Source organism: Mustelus asterias, chromosome 17 (genome assembly GCF_964213995.1).
Source record: "Mustelus asterias chromosome 17, sMusAst1.hap1.1, whole genome shotgun sequence".
Taxonomy (NCBI): domain Eukaryota; kingdom Metazoa; phylum Chordata; class Chondrichthyes; order Carcharhiniformes; family Triakidae; genus Mustelus; species Mustelus asterias.
Window position 1 is genome coordinate 54,761,396 of NC_135817.1, and position 13,689 is coordinate 54,775,084.

A 13,689-nucleotide genomic window follows, 5' to 3' on the forward strand; every position below is an offset into this window, starting at 1 on the left:
CATCAAGTGACCCCGTGTGCCCAAAAGTAAATTGAATGCCGTTAATTTTAGCTACATACATTCAAAATGGGAACATAACTTCAGCACTCATAACACCCGCAGCCAACCAAGGATAATTTTCCTCAAGCAAATCTAAATGGCAAATTTCCAACAGCGTGGAATACTCAAGGGAGACATGAAAGGCATATGGACCTGTTTGTTTGACACTTCGTCCGTGCCTTTTTGTTTGTTTTAATAATTTCTCGAACCAGAATATTTTGATTCTTCAAGAGCTAAACTAAATCCCGTCAAGAAAGTGGAGGAAGCTGTTTCGGCGTGGAAATTCATTCTAAGTATCGTTTGTAGGAATCTGAGGATAAAGTTAATATTTCTGGAACTTCAAAACGCTTTTGCTTTATCCCAGTCGGTGCATTTTGCAATAGTTATCTTTAGTTCTCTCCCCTGTTCCATCGCAACATGGCAAGGAGAAGGGAAGTACAGATGGGAGTTAACTATTAAGTAAAAGGGAAAGGAATGACAGAATATGCGGGAAATTGGTGTTTCTTCCAATGTTGCGCTCGCATGAATATAGTTTCTAAACTATTATCACCGTTGGCAGAAATTCGCAAGGAAGTTTGACACAATGCTCTGTAACGTTGTTATTAACGGAATTTAAAACTCCAGCAGAAGTGGAGGGGGTGGGGAAGGGGGTGTCAGGAGCCACCAAAGGGTTAATCCTCAACACTGGATAAAAGCAAATTACTGCAGATTCTGGAATCTGAAACCAAAAGAGAAAACGCTGGAAAATCTCAGCAGGTCTGGCAGCACCTGTAAGGAGAGAAAAGAGCTGACGTTTCGAGTCCAGATGACCCTTTGTGAAAGCTGGCCAGACCTGCTGAGATTTTCCAGCATTTTCCCTTTTGGTTTTAATCCTCAACACCCCTGGTCCATTTTAAAACGGCACACGGAACATGTGGGAGGAAAATAGCAGCTTTTCCAATGCAGTTGGCCACAGAGGCGGTAGAACGGCGCCTTGCGGTCCCCAAACGGTTAAATCTGGGCACTTTTCTCCGTCGCTGTGAACATCAAGGTGTCTGGTTGGGGACGAAAGTATCCAAAGTTGCGGCTGTTTGTCTTGGAGTTCTGCTGGCGTGCCATTGGATACTGGCCGCTGGCTGAGTGTCTATTGGATGGGGAGGTTTTGACAGACACGGAAATCTCTGCCCTGCAGTAAAATGCAGCAGAAGTTTGCATCAATCAGCCAAGGGGGGGAGATGACAGAGCCGAGGCAGAAAGTGGACTAAGTTCAATGACTGATCTCACTCAGTCAGCAACATGCTAACTGGGACTGTGAGAGATGTAATCAGCTCTGGACTTCTTGCGTGAAGTACTGAACTTGCAACCGTTATTCTGATCTTGTTTCTTGTATAAAAAAAATATTGGAATCTGCAACTGGTATACACACAACTGCCCGCGCCCCGCAACTTCACAGTGTTGAGAGTATTTGAAGGAAAATTTGGTATTTGCTCATTCTTGGACGGTTCTTGTACGGGCGATGAGTGAGCGGAGGAGGTCGGCCGCTGCCCTCAGTTCAAGGGCTCACGCGTTCTCCGTCGAATCACTGATCGGGACAAATAAAAAGAGAAAAATCCAGGAATGGGGCGAAAAGACCATGGAACTGAGTGTGGACAGTCTAAGCCCGGAATCGGAGCTCGCAGACAACGTGGATTCCAGCCAGTGTATGGAGGTCAACTCCGGTTAGTCTTCATATGTAATATATTTTAGATATAAAAACACTCCTGTTTTCTCCAACACAACTTCCTGACTACAGCTTCACTCTACAGACTGTCGGAGTTCAGAAAGAATAAACCCGGAAGAATGGCGGTAGATCATTTTCTTTAGAAAAAATTCATCTTGCATTTTTTGTGTCCCGTTGCTTTTTTGTTTGAATAATCCTTCCGTTTTATTTATTTTTTTCCGGAGCCGTGTTGCCAACTTTTTCCCTCCCGTTTTCAGGGGCGCAAAAGGCTAATTCTGGGCGGGAGGATCAAATCCCGTGTGCTCCCAGTTCAAACAAAAACATGTTTTTAAATGATTATTTCATCGCCGTCAAGGCGAACTATTTTCTGGTTGATAATCTGAGGTTCAGACAGGGTGCACGTGTTCCCCGCTTCCACATCTAAAAAAATAGACCACTGGCCAGACTGTAGGCTCGCTCTGGGCCACTATTCCAGTTTATAAAGTTTGTTGTTTCGCCTTTGCCGTTTTGTGGGATGGCGCGAGTATTATTTTTCTGACGTGAGAAAGTTCAGATGTTAAACTCGCAATAAGTGTTTACCCACTTGTTCCAGTGTCTGACTTTAAATCTTAGTTTAAATTGCGCTTTTATGCCCGGTACCACCACCGGCCCCCTCCCCCCGCTGTTTGACAGATAGTTCAGCGGGTCAGAGTCAGGACTGACCGAGGTGTCCTCTGTTGCTCCGGAGGACGAGTCCCACTCCGGAGTGATTGGCAAAAACATTGTAACAACTCGAGTGATATTTAACCAGGAGAATCAGAATAAATAACAGGGCACTGTTTACACCACAATTATCTCGCAAAATTCACAGTGCGATCTTGATAGTTCCTGTCAAATGTCAGACTCTGCCAATAAATAAAAAGGTTCAACAACTCGCCCCTTTAGAATCCGCGGTGACATCTGCTCACCAACTCCAATCCCTTTAAAACGCGACAATTATTTTTCGAGAAGTTGCCGATTGCATTGCGTTGTGTTGCATTGATTCCTCGCTGATGCTAAGTTTTCTTTATACGCGGCCTCCGATGGTTGTAAAGGACGGTAAGATATTCTCGGGTACAACTCATTTCTGTCTGGGAGGTTGACACAGACCCCTGCCATTCTATTTGTTCTCACTGTCAGACTGGGAAAGGTCTGCCTGGGAAGCTGGTAAGTTGCTCACGTTTCATTTAACACCGGCTATACTTGAACTCCGAGACCACCCCGAGAAACCTTAAACAATCAGTCAGAAGTAAGAGTTGTGTGTCTGTCTTTAAACACAAGAGTTAGAAACAGGCTGACATTAGATAATGTAGGTTTCCATCGACAAATAAACTTTAAAGTAATAAGTCGTGCGGTTCCAATTGTATTTGGTGCAAGGCGGGCAAGTACATGAAATGCCAAAGTGGCTCCTTCACTCATCCCTCTTTACCTCTGGTTTATTGGATTTTAACTCGCATTGTACCGGGAGAGACTGATCCGATTTACAGTTGCATTTGGTGATACACAGGCCACAACCCAGTCAAAAAAAAAGTCATGTTTCTTTCTAACTCTCGGCCCCTCACCTATTATAGGGGAGCTAGGATGAAAAGCGAGTGCGCGTTTGCAGGTAGTTTGTAGTGTGCGGAATGACAGGTACCTATAGGAGCGGCTGCTGCGGCCGGGGTTCCTGTTTGCCATTGTAGAGGGTGGGGGTTCCTCTGGACAGTGCAGGGGACAGAAACCGGGCGCTACCGTTTTCGTATAGTCGAGATATAATGTAGAAACTGGACAAACATTGGCGCAACACTCCTCTCATTTGGAAAGAGCAGAGACCAACTCGCCAGCACCAAGCGGTTTGTGTTTGAGGGATGGCCAACTCGCACTCGGCACATTTGGCCATGTTAAATACAATATGAACGGGTTTTGCATCCAAAGAAATGTTGGCATTCTCCACTTCATTTTTCACTGCGGGGAATTCAGTCTGTGTGCTTTGACAATGACTCGTCTTTCTTTTCGTTCCAAATTTCAACGAAATCCCACCTGGAGCACGAAATAAAAAGCTCTTACCGCAGAATATTCCTGTAAATTGACATGGCTGGAAAGAAAGGGTGGGGGGGGGGGGAGTAGTTATGTGAAATTAATGGGGGAGTGGGTGAGGGGGGAGTTAGCTTTTTTTAGCTCGAATCTCTGTTGAGCGTTTAGATTTCAAATTTCCAGCATTGGCGATCAGGAGAGAACCGCACAATCTTCCAGTTCCTGCCCTGGAGCTGGTATCAGAAAGTTTATTTATTAGTGTCACAAGTAGGCTTACACTAACACTGCAATGACGTTACGGTGAAAATCCCCTCGTCGCCACACTCCTGTTTGTTGTTGAACCGGGTGCTATGTATTATTCCCATTCTTCTCAATATTCATGGCCAACATTATTGTTAGCTCAAATGATTTCGGTCAGTTTTCCAGATGTGATCTGAGGGAGAAGGTTATTTGCCCGAGCTGGAGCAGACTCAACCGAGAGAAACGCAGAAGATCACACCAACGACCTTTCTTATTTATCGCCGATCAGTTTTATAGAATCATAGTTTGCTGTATTTGAAATAAATCAGTCATTAGTTCCTACTTGTGAACCGTTTGAGTTGCCTGTTTGCTCCAGATACAGCTTTCGAATATACGTTTTGCACAAAACATAAGTTTGTAAAAACAGGATTTTTAAAAAGCAATCTGGTGGCTTGCGAATGATGGTAAAATAACATTGCCGGAGTTGTGTCAAGTGTCCGGGTTTGGCCATTCACACAGTTGTCTGTCTGTAATGTCCTTTGCTGGGCTAAGCTCCACTTTCAGGACATTGGCATTAGTTCTGAAGAAGCCAACAGCTGATGTTGAGTTGGAAGAATGATTTATTAGCTACGAGGAGGGCTGCACAAAAGGAAGCTGACATCTTGCGGCTTCTTTAACATATGCTAAGACCCTAAAAAAAGATAAAAGAACGGGGGTAGGAACAATAAGCAACGCGTGGGAGACTTTTTTTTAAAAAATTACTCTAGAACAGCCAGTGTTGGTCACTGTGCCGATTATTCTAGAAAGGGACGGCGGTAACATTTTAGAAAGCGCGTTCTGCCGAACAGGCTGGACGGCGCGGCGGGATTGTAGGGCGTTTAATTCATTCTTTGAAGATGCATTCTGGCCTTTCATTCCAGAAGGGACGGCGATGGGTGCCGTTTAATACTTCAGTGGACAGAATTTTCATTCAAGGCTTTGGTTTAGGCAATCACAGAACTTCAGTTTAATGATTTATTGGACGCTCACTAATTCTGGAGAGGACAATTTCTGTTAATGCGTTCGTTTTTTTTTAACTGCAATTTACATTCCCTGATTCAAAAGCACAATTTCTTCTTAAATACTTTAACAGGCGCGCCATCTCTGTGTAATATTTCTGGATGGAAGCAATGTGGACCCGGCTTTATAACGTGTTTGATCTACTGATATATGGGTCACACCTTTGTTTAATACCTTAGAAGAGCCAGTGCCTTCGGAAACAGGCTGCGCTGCAGTTCAGAAGAGAAAAAAAAGTAATATTTTAAGTTTGGACAGAATTCTTGAGAAAGAAAACATTCTGTAATTGCAATGTAATATTATCAGCGAAACAACTTGGCCGTTTCAGGATAGTACTTTAGCAAAGGGGCTGTTGTACTTTCTGTAATGTTTTCTGCGTGGATACAGCGCGACGTGTTCGAAGAAGCAAAGTCATTTCAACGTAATACGGTCCAGAGGTACGGCTACATTGTCCGGGCATTCACTTAGAAACGGCAGATATTTAGTTCTAACGAGCGTTATAATTTGAAAGAAGTACTTCAGAAGACGGAGGGCTGTTATTTGAATCTGATATCTTAGAAAAAGCGAGTGTTGTCCTTTTTCAGTGTAGATTTACAGTAAAGGCAACTTTCAAATTGTGGCCGATGTGTTTCAGACGCGGAAACGGCGCGGTTTCAGCGTGATGTTCAAAATTGCCGTTATTATACACTTGGGAGTGGTTATTTTTTAGCGGAGATACTTTGTTTTCGGCCTAAGTAGTACTGTACTTCAGATGAAGTATCGCAATTTCAGTGTAATAATTTAGACACGGCAATGTTGTAATTTCAGGGTCTTATTTTAGATGAAATAGTGTTGTAATTTGAGTGACGCTCTTTACACGATGTAGATTTGTAATTTTTATGCTAGACTCTAGAAAAGTAAGACTGTAAATATATATTTAATATGTAGGAACAGTGTACTTTGAGTCCAATACTTTGCAAGTTATGTAGTTTCGCTATATGATCAGAGAGGCAAAAATTCGAAGACGCCGTGGTGCAGTCCAATTTACTATATTTGAAAAGGCAGTATTGTAACCGCAATATAATATCATGGAAGAAGCAGCAACATTGTAATTTAGGCTCAATAGTTTGGCTGAACCATTTTTGTCATCTCAGTGCAATATATCCAAAGTGGCAATGATATAATTTGTGTTATGGTGGATGGGACAGTATTGTAAATGTAATATAATAGATTAGAAGAGGAACAATTGTCATTTAAGGGTGGGTTGGAGCAGGTAACGTTTTCATTTCATTGCACCATTTTAAACGTGACTGTGTTGTATTTCGAGAGTAACAATCCAGAAAAGACTTTATAATAATTTAACCCGATTGAAGCTGCTGTGATTCAGTGTTGTACAAGAGGCTAATTTTCAATGTGATTTGTTAAGTTACGCAACGTTGGCAGTTAAGTTTGACATTGTAGAACAGGTAGTAGTTTAATTGTGGTGAAGAATTCTTGAAAATTTATTGCTGCAATCAGTGTGATATTTAAGCAATGATGGTGTTGTAATATCGGTACAACATTTTAGAAAAGTTTGTGTGGAGAAGGTGGGTTCCAGAAATGAGAAGAATAATGGTGGGGTCAACTGCGATCGAATCCCATGGAATTTTAGGAACTGAACGACTCTCTCCTTTTGACCCCTCAGCTTAATATACTTTATGAAGTTAATGGAAAACATAAAATAAAACTACAATAGTGTGCAATTAGAATATTGTTATTCCCCTCTCTCACACTTTCCCTCTCCCCCTTTCACACACAGATTGTCTTTTTTCCTAAAAAAAAACTCTGTATAAATGTTATCCTAATAAATCTTTTGAAAATTGTCTTCCTAGTTTTCAAAATTGTTATTTGTACCTACTGAGCAGATAATGTTTCCTTGGGAATTTGTTCAGATATTCAGATTACAGAATTCAAACCCAGCTCAGATTGGCATAGTTATGGGCAAAACAATTGTGTCAAAATAAAGGCTATGGAGAGAGTGTTGGCTGCAAATAAAAGCTTTGTTGTGGGCACTAAAAGACATAAGAGAAAATACAATCGCTAATATTGCCATTATAGATATACATATTTAAACCTTGCTTTGGACATTAGAAATTTCAGTTACTGAGAAAACAAATCAACAAAAAATTCAGAGCATTTTGATCAATTTGTGTGTACCTAATTGTGTGATCAGATGGTGATGTAAAAAATTATTGTAAAATAACAGCTATTCTGCAGTGCAGTGTTAGACTATTAACATCAAAAAGATACATCGCAGAACCACCAATAACAAGGAATCTTCAACGAAATGTATGTCCATGCACTGAATTGAATAAATTAGAGGTTTTAAATGTTGCAGTATTGAAATTTCATTTTAAAAGTCAGGAAGTGACAGTGTTGCAATATTAAGAAGAGGCAACATTATAATTGAGTAAATTACAACAGAATACGTCGGCTGAGTAAATCAACAGAATACTTTGGAAGGAGTAGTTTTGTATTTAGTATTGTGCAACATAGTAGAAGTGACAGCTTTATAGTTTTGGTGTAATATTTATGAAGTGTTGTAAATTCTCAATGATACTTTAATGATGGAAACATTATAATTTCAGTGCAATATTTTAGGAAAAGGAGTGTTTGTTTGATAAAATACCAAACAAAAGTTTTGTTGTAGTTTTATTGTAATATTTTGGTAGATGCTTTATTATAATTTGTTGAAATATTTTTGAAATAATAATATTGTTGAAATAAGAGACAGTGTTGGACATTTGGTGCAATATTTGAAGAACATGGTCATTCAACCAGTCCAAAACAACCCAAAACCTATCAATTGATCACTTCTTCTACTATCTATCTGATTCTTACTTAACTTGTCTGTCTCATGGGCTCCCTCATCAATTTGTTTGACATATTCACCACCCTCTGTGTGCTTGCATTTAAATTGTGTATCTTCCTTTTTCTAAGCAGAAACACATGTCCTTTGTTTTCGAGTGGAAAACCTGCACATAATATCAATTCCAATTTAATACTTGAATACTTTTTTTCCACAGCATACAATTCAGGGTCTGCTTATCTCATAGATCTTAAGGTAGCTGTGAGTTTTGTATCCCTTTCCTCCACTGCCTCCACTCCTCGGATATCCTCGCTGTAGTCATGACCAGAATTACACAGTGTATCAGCAGAAATAGATTGCATTCAGTGCCTGTCATGATGTTAGGATGTCCCAAAATGCTTCACAGCCAATTACTTAGTTTTGAAGTAGATTACAATGCAGCAACTAATTCATGAAAATAATGATTGCACAAACGGCAATACGAAATGATGGTATGTGTGTGTGTGTGTGGGGGGGGGGGGGGGGGGGGGGGGTGGTACTCCCCTGTCAGCTTCAAACAATGCCATTAGATCATTATTATCCACCAAGAGGACAGAGCATAATGTCTCCAACAATGTAGCACTCCCTCAATATTGCACTGTAGTGTCAACTTTTATTTTGTGTTCAGGTCTCAGGGGTAGAACTTGAATCATAGAATCATAGAAGCATAGGATCCCTACAGTGCAGAAGGAGGGCATCAACTCTGCACACACTCACAGCCAGAGCATCTTTCCGAGGGCCACCCCACACCCTATCTCTGTAGCCCCAAATATTTACCCCGCCAGTCCACTCAACCTACATATGTTGAGACACGAAGGGCAGGATTTTCCAACTGCGCTTGCCCCAAGGCCAGAAATTCAATTAACCTTTGTATGTTCTGCCTCCGCCCGCTATGATTCCCGTGGCAGGTGGGACGGTAAAATTCCGCCCTAAGGTGCAATTTGGCATGACCAAGCAACCTAACCTGCACATCTTTGGATTGTGGGAGGAAACCAAAGCATCTGGAGGAAGCCCGCACTGACACAGGGAGAACATGCAAACTCCAAATAGGCAGTTACCCAAGGCTGGAATAAAATCTGGATGTCTGGTATTCTGTATTGTTTGAATGTCCACCTTCCTGACCCCTGTCATGGTGTCATCTGAAAACTCACAAATCTTTACCAATGTTTCTAAATCCAAATCACAATTACACATTCGACACAACAGTCACTTCAGGACTTAGGGTTACCCTGCTAGTGATCCTTTGCAAAACTGGTGCACTCTATTCAGAATAATATCACTTTCCCTCAGCCCAGTTTGCTTTATCTTAGCTTGCCATATTCCAATCCATCTCAGAAGTATTTTTTCTATTCCATGTGTTCGTACTTGTGGCAAATTATTTAAGTTATTGTTTAATTCCCTTCCTTGGAATCATTACTCTGCATTTTTTCATGATAAATGAGCAGCTATGGAATATAAACTCAGTCGATGAATTAAAATTTGGAATAAAAAGGTAATATCAGTAACGATGACCATGAAACTAAGATAAAAGCAAAATACAGCGGATACTGGAATCTGAAGCAAAAACAGAAAATGCTGAAAAATCTCGGCAGGTCAGGCAGCATCTGTGGAGAGAGAATAGAGCCAACGTTTCGAGTCAGGATGACCCTTTGTCCAATGACTATCTGGTTTTCTGATGCCCTTAAAGGAAATATAGTCCATGTGTGATGCCAGCCCTCAACAATGCGTTTGATCTTTAGTTGGTTTCTGAAATAGCCTAGCAAACCATCAACTGTAAAGAAGTGGGCTTGCCAGCTGTATTCACATATTGTGAACAAATAAAATAAAACATTAGTGTCGTACAAGCTTCAAAGGTTCACATTAAATCTGAACAGATGACTCCACAGAATTTCTGTTGTCATTTACTTAGAGAACTCCATTAAATTTTGGCAAACTTCCCATCACATAAATCGATGCTCGCACTCACTTACCATGTCATCACCGTCTATGTGTTTAACTATTCTCTCTTTCAGGATGCCTTCTTACACTTCACCCACGATGAATGTTTGTCACATGAGCCTTCAGTTTCCTGAGTTCCCTATTTGATAAAAAAAGTACCTTTCATTTTTGTTTCGAACAACTTAGCTCGGTAAAAGCTTCCTTAATTCTATCAATGCATTCTGAGTTGAAAACCAGCTTCACCCACAGAGAAGTATTTCAGCTCATTTTTGATACATCTGTTGCAGAGTTTAGTTGTATTTTATCTAAAGAAGGGTATCCAGGAGAGGAGCCGAGTCATTCAACCCGAAAGGCCTTCTTAGTGTTTTGTCAAAATATACTTTTGAGCCATTAGTTAAATTCTGTTTAAATTTCAGTCAGAAGTTATTTATCAGCGTGTCTTTTCAAAATTGATTAATCTGCTGACAGGCTCTGAGGAGAGATTTTCTAGAGCTTTCAAAAGGAGTTAATGAGGTCATTTAGCTTCTGCAATTCATATGAAAAAGAATTGCTCTGTCAAACTAAATGCATAATTCTAGTTCACATCGTAGTTGTAAACAATATATTGTTTTCTACAAAAATTGAATTAAGCTTAACAACTACTCTAAAAAATATTATTAAAATACCACTATTTATTGTTCAATAACTATTTGATAAGTGATTTGATCAGGTAAAGCCTAAAAACAGATTGATACTGTGGTCTTGTCCTGCCTCTTCAAGGACGGTAAGAGATGAAGAGCCCTTTGAAGGAACAGGATAACATAAGTAGTTAAATATTGGTTTTTTTAAAAAAAAAGGGGTTTTCTTGTTTGTTACTTGTGGCTCCTTCAAATGTTTCCTAGGTGAAAACTTTCTCTGGGACTTAGAGTTACAGCTCACATGTGAGAATTGTCTGAGATATGAAGCTAAAAATCCCAAGAGCAAAAAGATTACAGGAAGCACAAAAATGTTCCAGGCCCAATGCACCTTTTGAAAAATGTGTTTTACATTAACTGCTTTCCAATCTTCAGGCATTATTTCAGTTTTTAATAATCCCAATAAGCAAGCACCCAGGACATGGTTTTGGTGGTAGAGCCATGGAAATCCTTGGGGAGTAAATCTTGGATAGAACTTTCTATGCCATTTCTATGGCTTTTTTTTTCAGCTCTTTCACCAAACTTACAGCAGATAAATTGGGAACCAGGACAGGAATTCATCATCATTTTCTGTTTTTATCTGTATCTCAGAGTCCAGTTTAACCTTTGTTTCCTAGCTATCAACACCATCCCTTTTCCTGACTACTGTCTGAGGTTCAACCAGACTGTTTGCAACTTTGGAATCCCATTTGCTGAGCTTCTGCATTCATATTCTCTCCATAATTGCCTACTTCTACCTCTATTTATCCATGCCTTTCATATCGTTAGACTGGATTATTCCAATTCCAATCTGGCACCTTCAATAAACTGGAGCTAATCTAAACTTATTCTGCGCCAGATCTTAACTTCCACCAAGTCCCATTCGCCCATCATCCCTGGACTGGCTGTTGGTTCAGTAACACCTCAATTTTCAGATTCTCATCCTTATTTTCAAAAATTTCCAAGACCTTATCCCTCCTGTTCCCTGTAACCTCCTCCACCCTTTAAACCATTAAAAACCTCTGTGCTCCTCTAATTTTGGCTTCCTACATGCTCTGATCTTAATATCTCTACTGGCAGCCATCCCTTCAGCTGTTCAGGCCCCGGAATTTCACCCCCACCCCAATCCCCCAACCCCAGGCCAATCTGCCTTTCTCTCCTTCTTTAAAATACGCCTTAAAACTTACCCATCACCTTATTAGTATCTCACTATATGATTCAAGTCAAAGTTTCTTTGAACTAACCCCTGTGAAGCACTTTGAGTCATTTTACTGCATTAACAGTTGTGCAGCTGTAGCCATACAACCCCATCCTTCTGGTTGGGTATCTGTAACCCCGTGAAGTCTCTGCATATATCTGTACATATCTATGTAGCCCATGGCAATTTTAAAAAATGATTTTGGATGTGGACAACATTGGTGAGGCAATTTCTTTTGTCCATTCTTGGGCCGATCATTTAATACCGAGGTGTGTAGAAATTTCTTCTGGCACAGGATTGTGAATCTCCGGAATTCTCTGCCCCAAAGGAAGGCTAGATCTTGAGAAGTATTTAAAGTAGAGGTAGGTAAATATTTGACAGATCGAGTAATAAAGGGCTATGGGGAAATGGCACAGAACAGGAGCTGAGGTTGGCATAGATCAGCCATGATCATAGTGAATGGTGGGGCAGTCTTGAAGGGCTTGGTAGCCTACTCCTGCTTCTATTTCTTGTGTTCTTGTAGTTCCTCAGAGCTCAGTAGGAATCAACAATAAAGTATGGGTCTGGAATCAGATGTAGGTCTCGGGTGATAGATTCCCTTGACAAGGACATTAGTGAACCCATTGGGTTTGTACAGCACTCAGCAGCTTCCATTGTAATTTCTGGGGGAAAGGCTAGCAGGCAAATTTACCGGATTTATTGAATACAGCTTCCCAACTTGTCCACAATGTCCAAGGTCAACAATGATATGGGCTGAGTGAACATAAAACCCAGTAACACTGTTTACACAGTATATTGAGACATAAAAACAAGATGCGTATTGTAATTTTATAGAAACATTTTTAAAGCGCTAGTTATGTCATTTGGCTGAACAGCAGTCGAGGACATACTATTAAAATTCCGATGTCATATTTAGATGGAACAGCCTAAAGGTAGATATAGCCGCACAAAACTGAGCATTCATTTGGAGCTTTGAGCCATTACAGCAGCTGTATTGTGTTCCAGCACAATCTGTAATCTCACAGCCCAGCACAACTCCTCCACTACCAGGTGACCTACTCCATAAAAGAACATACAATGCACAGCATAATACATCCTGTAAAATGTTGTATAACCCTAGTGAAGCTACTACATTTGGTTAGCTGCATGTTAAACACCAGGAGTATGGATGGCTGGGCCAGCATTAATTGCCCACCCCTAATTGCTCGTGAACGAAGTGGCTTACTGGGCCATTTCAGAGGACATTTCTTTTTAAGAAGTCCACACATTGCTGTGGACCTGCAGTCACATGTAGGCCAAACCAGGTAAGGACGGCAGATTTCCTTCCCGAAAGGACACCAGTGAACCAGATGTGTTTTTAACGACAATCGGCAATGGTTTTGTGGTCGTCATTAGACTTTTAACTAGAATAGATGATCCTGTATGGACTCCAGGGACCTTCAAGATCATATACCCCAACCCTATCCCTATCATCAATAAGTTGCCTCATCAAGCGATACTTCCAGTCTGAGATTGCTCACTGGATTTTAAATTTTAAAAAGTGACATATTACAGTGCAAATAAGTGAATGTTCATTCTCGTTATGAAGATAAATTGAAATAAAGTAGAAACGTTTGCCGTGATGTGAATGCGGTTATTCCAGACTGTGTGGTGGGAGAATGAGGGACACTGACTGTTTAACCAAAAACGCCCCTCTCTTTCCAAACACCGTCTGAAGAAATCTCCATGGCACCCAACTTTATCTAAACATCAATAAGCTTTTCAAAAATCTGCGAAGTTTAATATTCCGAGAAACGCTTTACGTTATTTGTCTTAGGCTTTGATCGCTCCCGCAACAAGCAGGCAAGTGATGCTTCTAACTTCATCGGCCGTTAATAAAATTCAGGCTATTGAAAACATTGCGCGAGTGGAAAATACCGGGTAGAAATCTGAAAGGGGACTTGTTGGAGGCCTCTGCCTGGCCTGGATG

The 13,689-nt window shown here is 40.7% G+C and overlaps 1 protein-coding gene across 2 annotated transcripts in view; it reads left to right on the plus strand.

Moving 5' to 3' along the window:
- Positions 1-926: 926 nt before the first annotated feature.
- Positions 927-13,689, plus strand: part of tbx15 (T-box transcription factor 15) — a 99,687-nt gene continuing 86,924 nt past the window's right edge. The window contains exon 1 of one of the 2 annotated variants that reach the window (XM_078232700.1): positions 927-1,736. In XM_078232700.1, coding sequence (XP_078088826.1) covers positions 1,535-1,736 — 202 coding nt within the window. In that variant the 5' untranslated portion in view covers positions 927-1,534. The remainder of the gene's footprint in view (positions 1,737-13,689) is intronic. The other variant, XM_078232701.1, reaches the window with a different exon arrangement.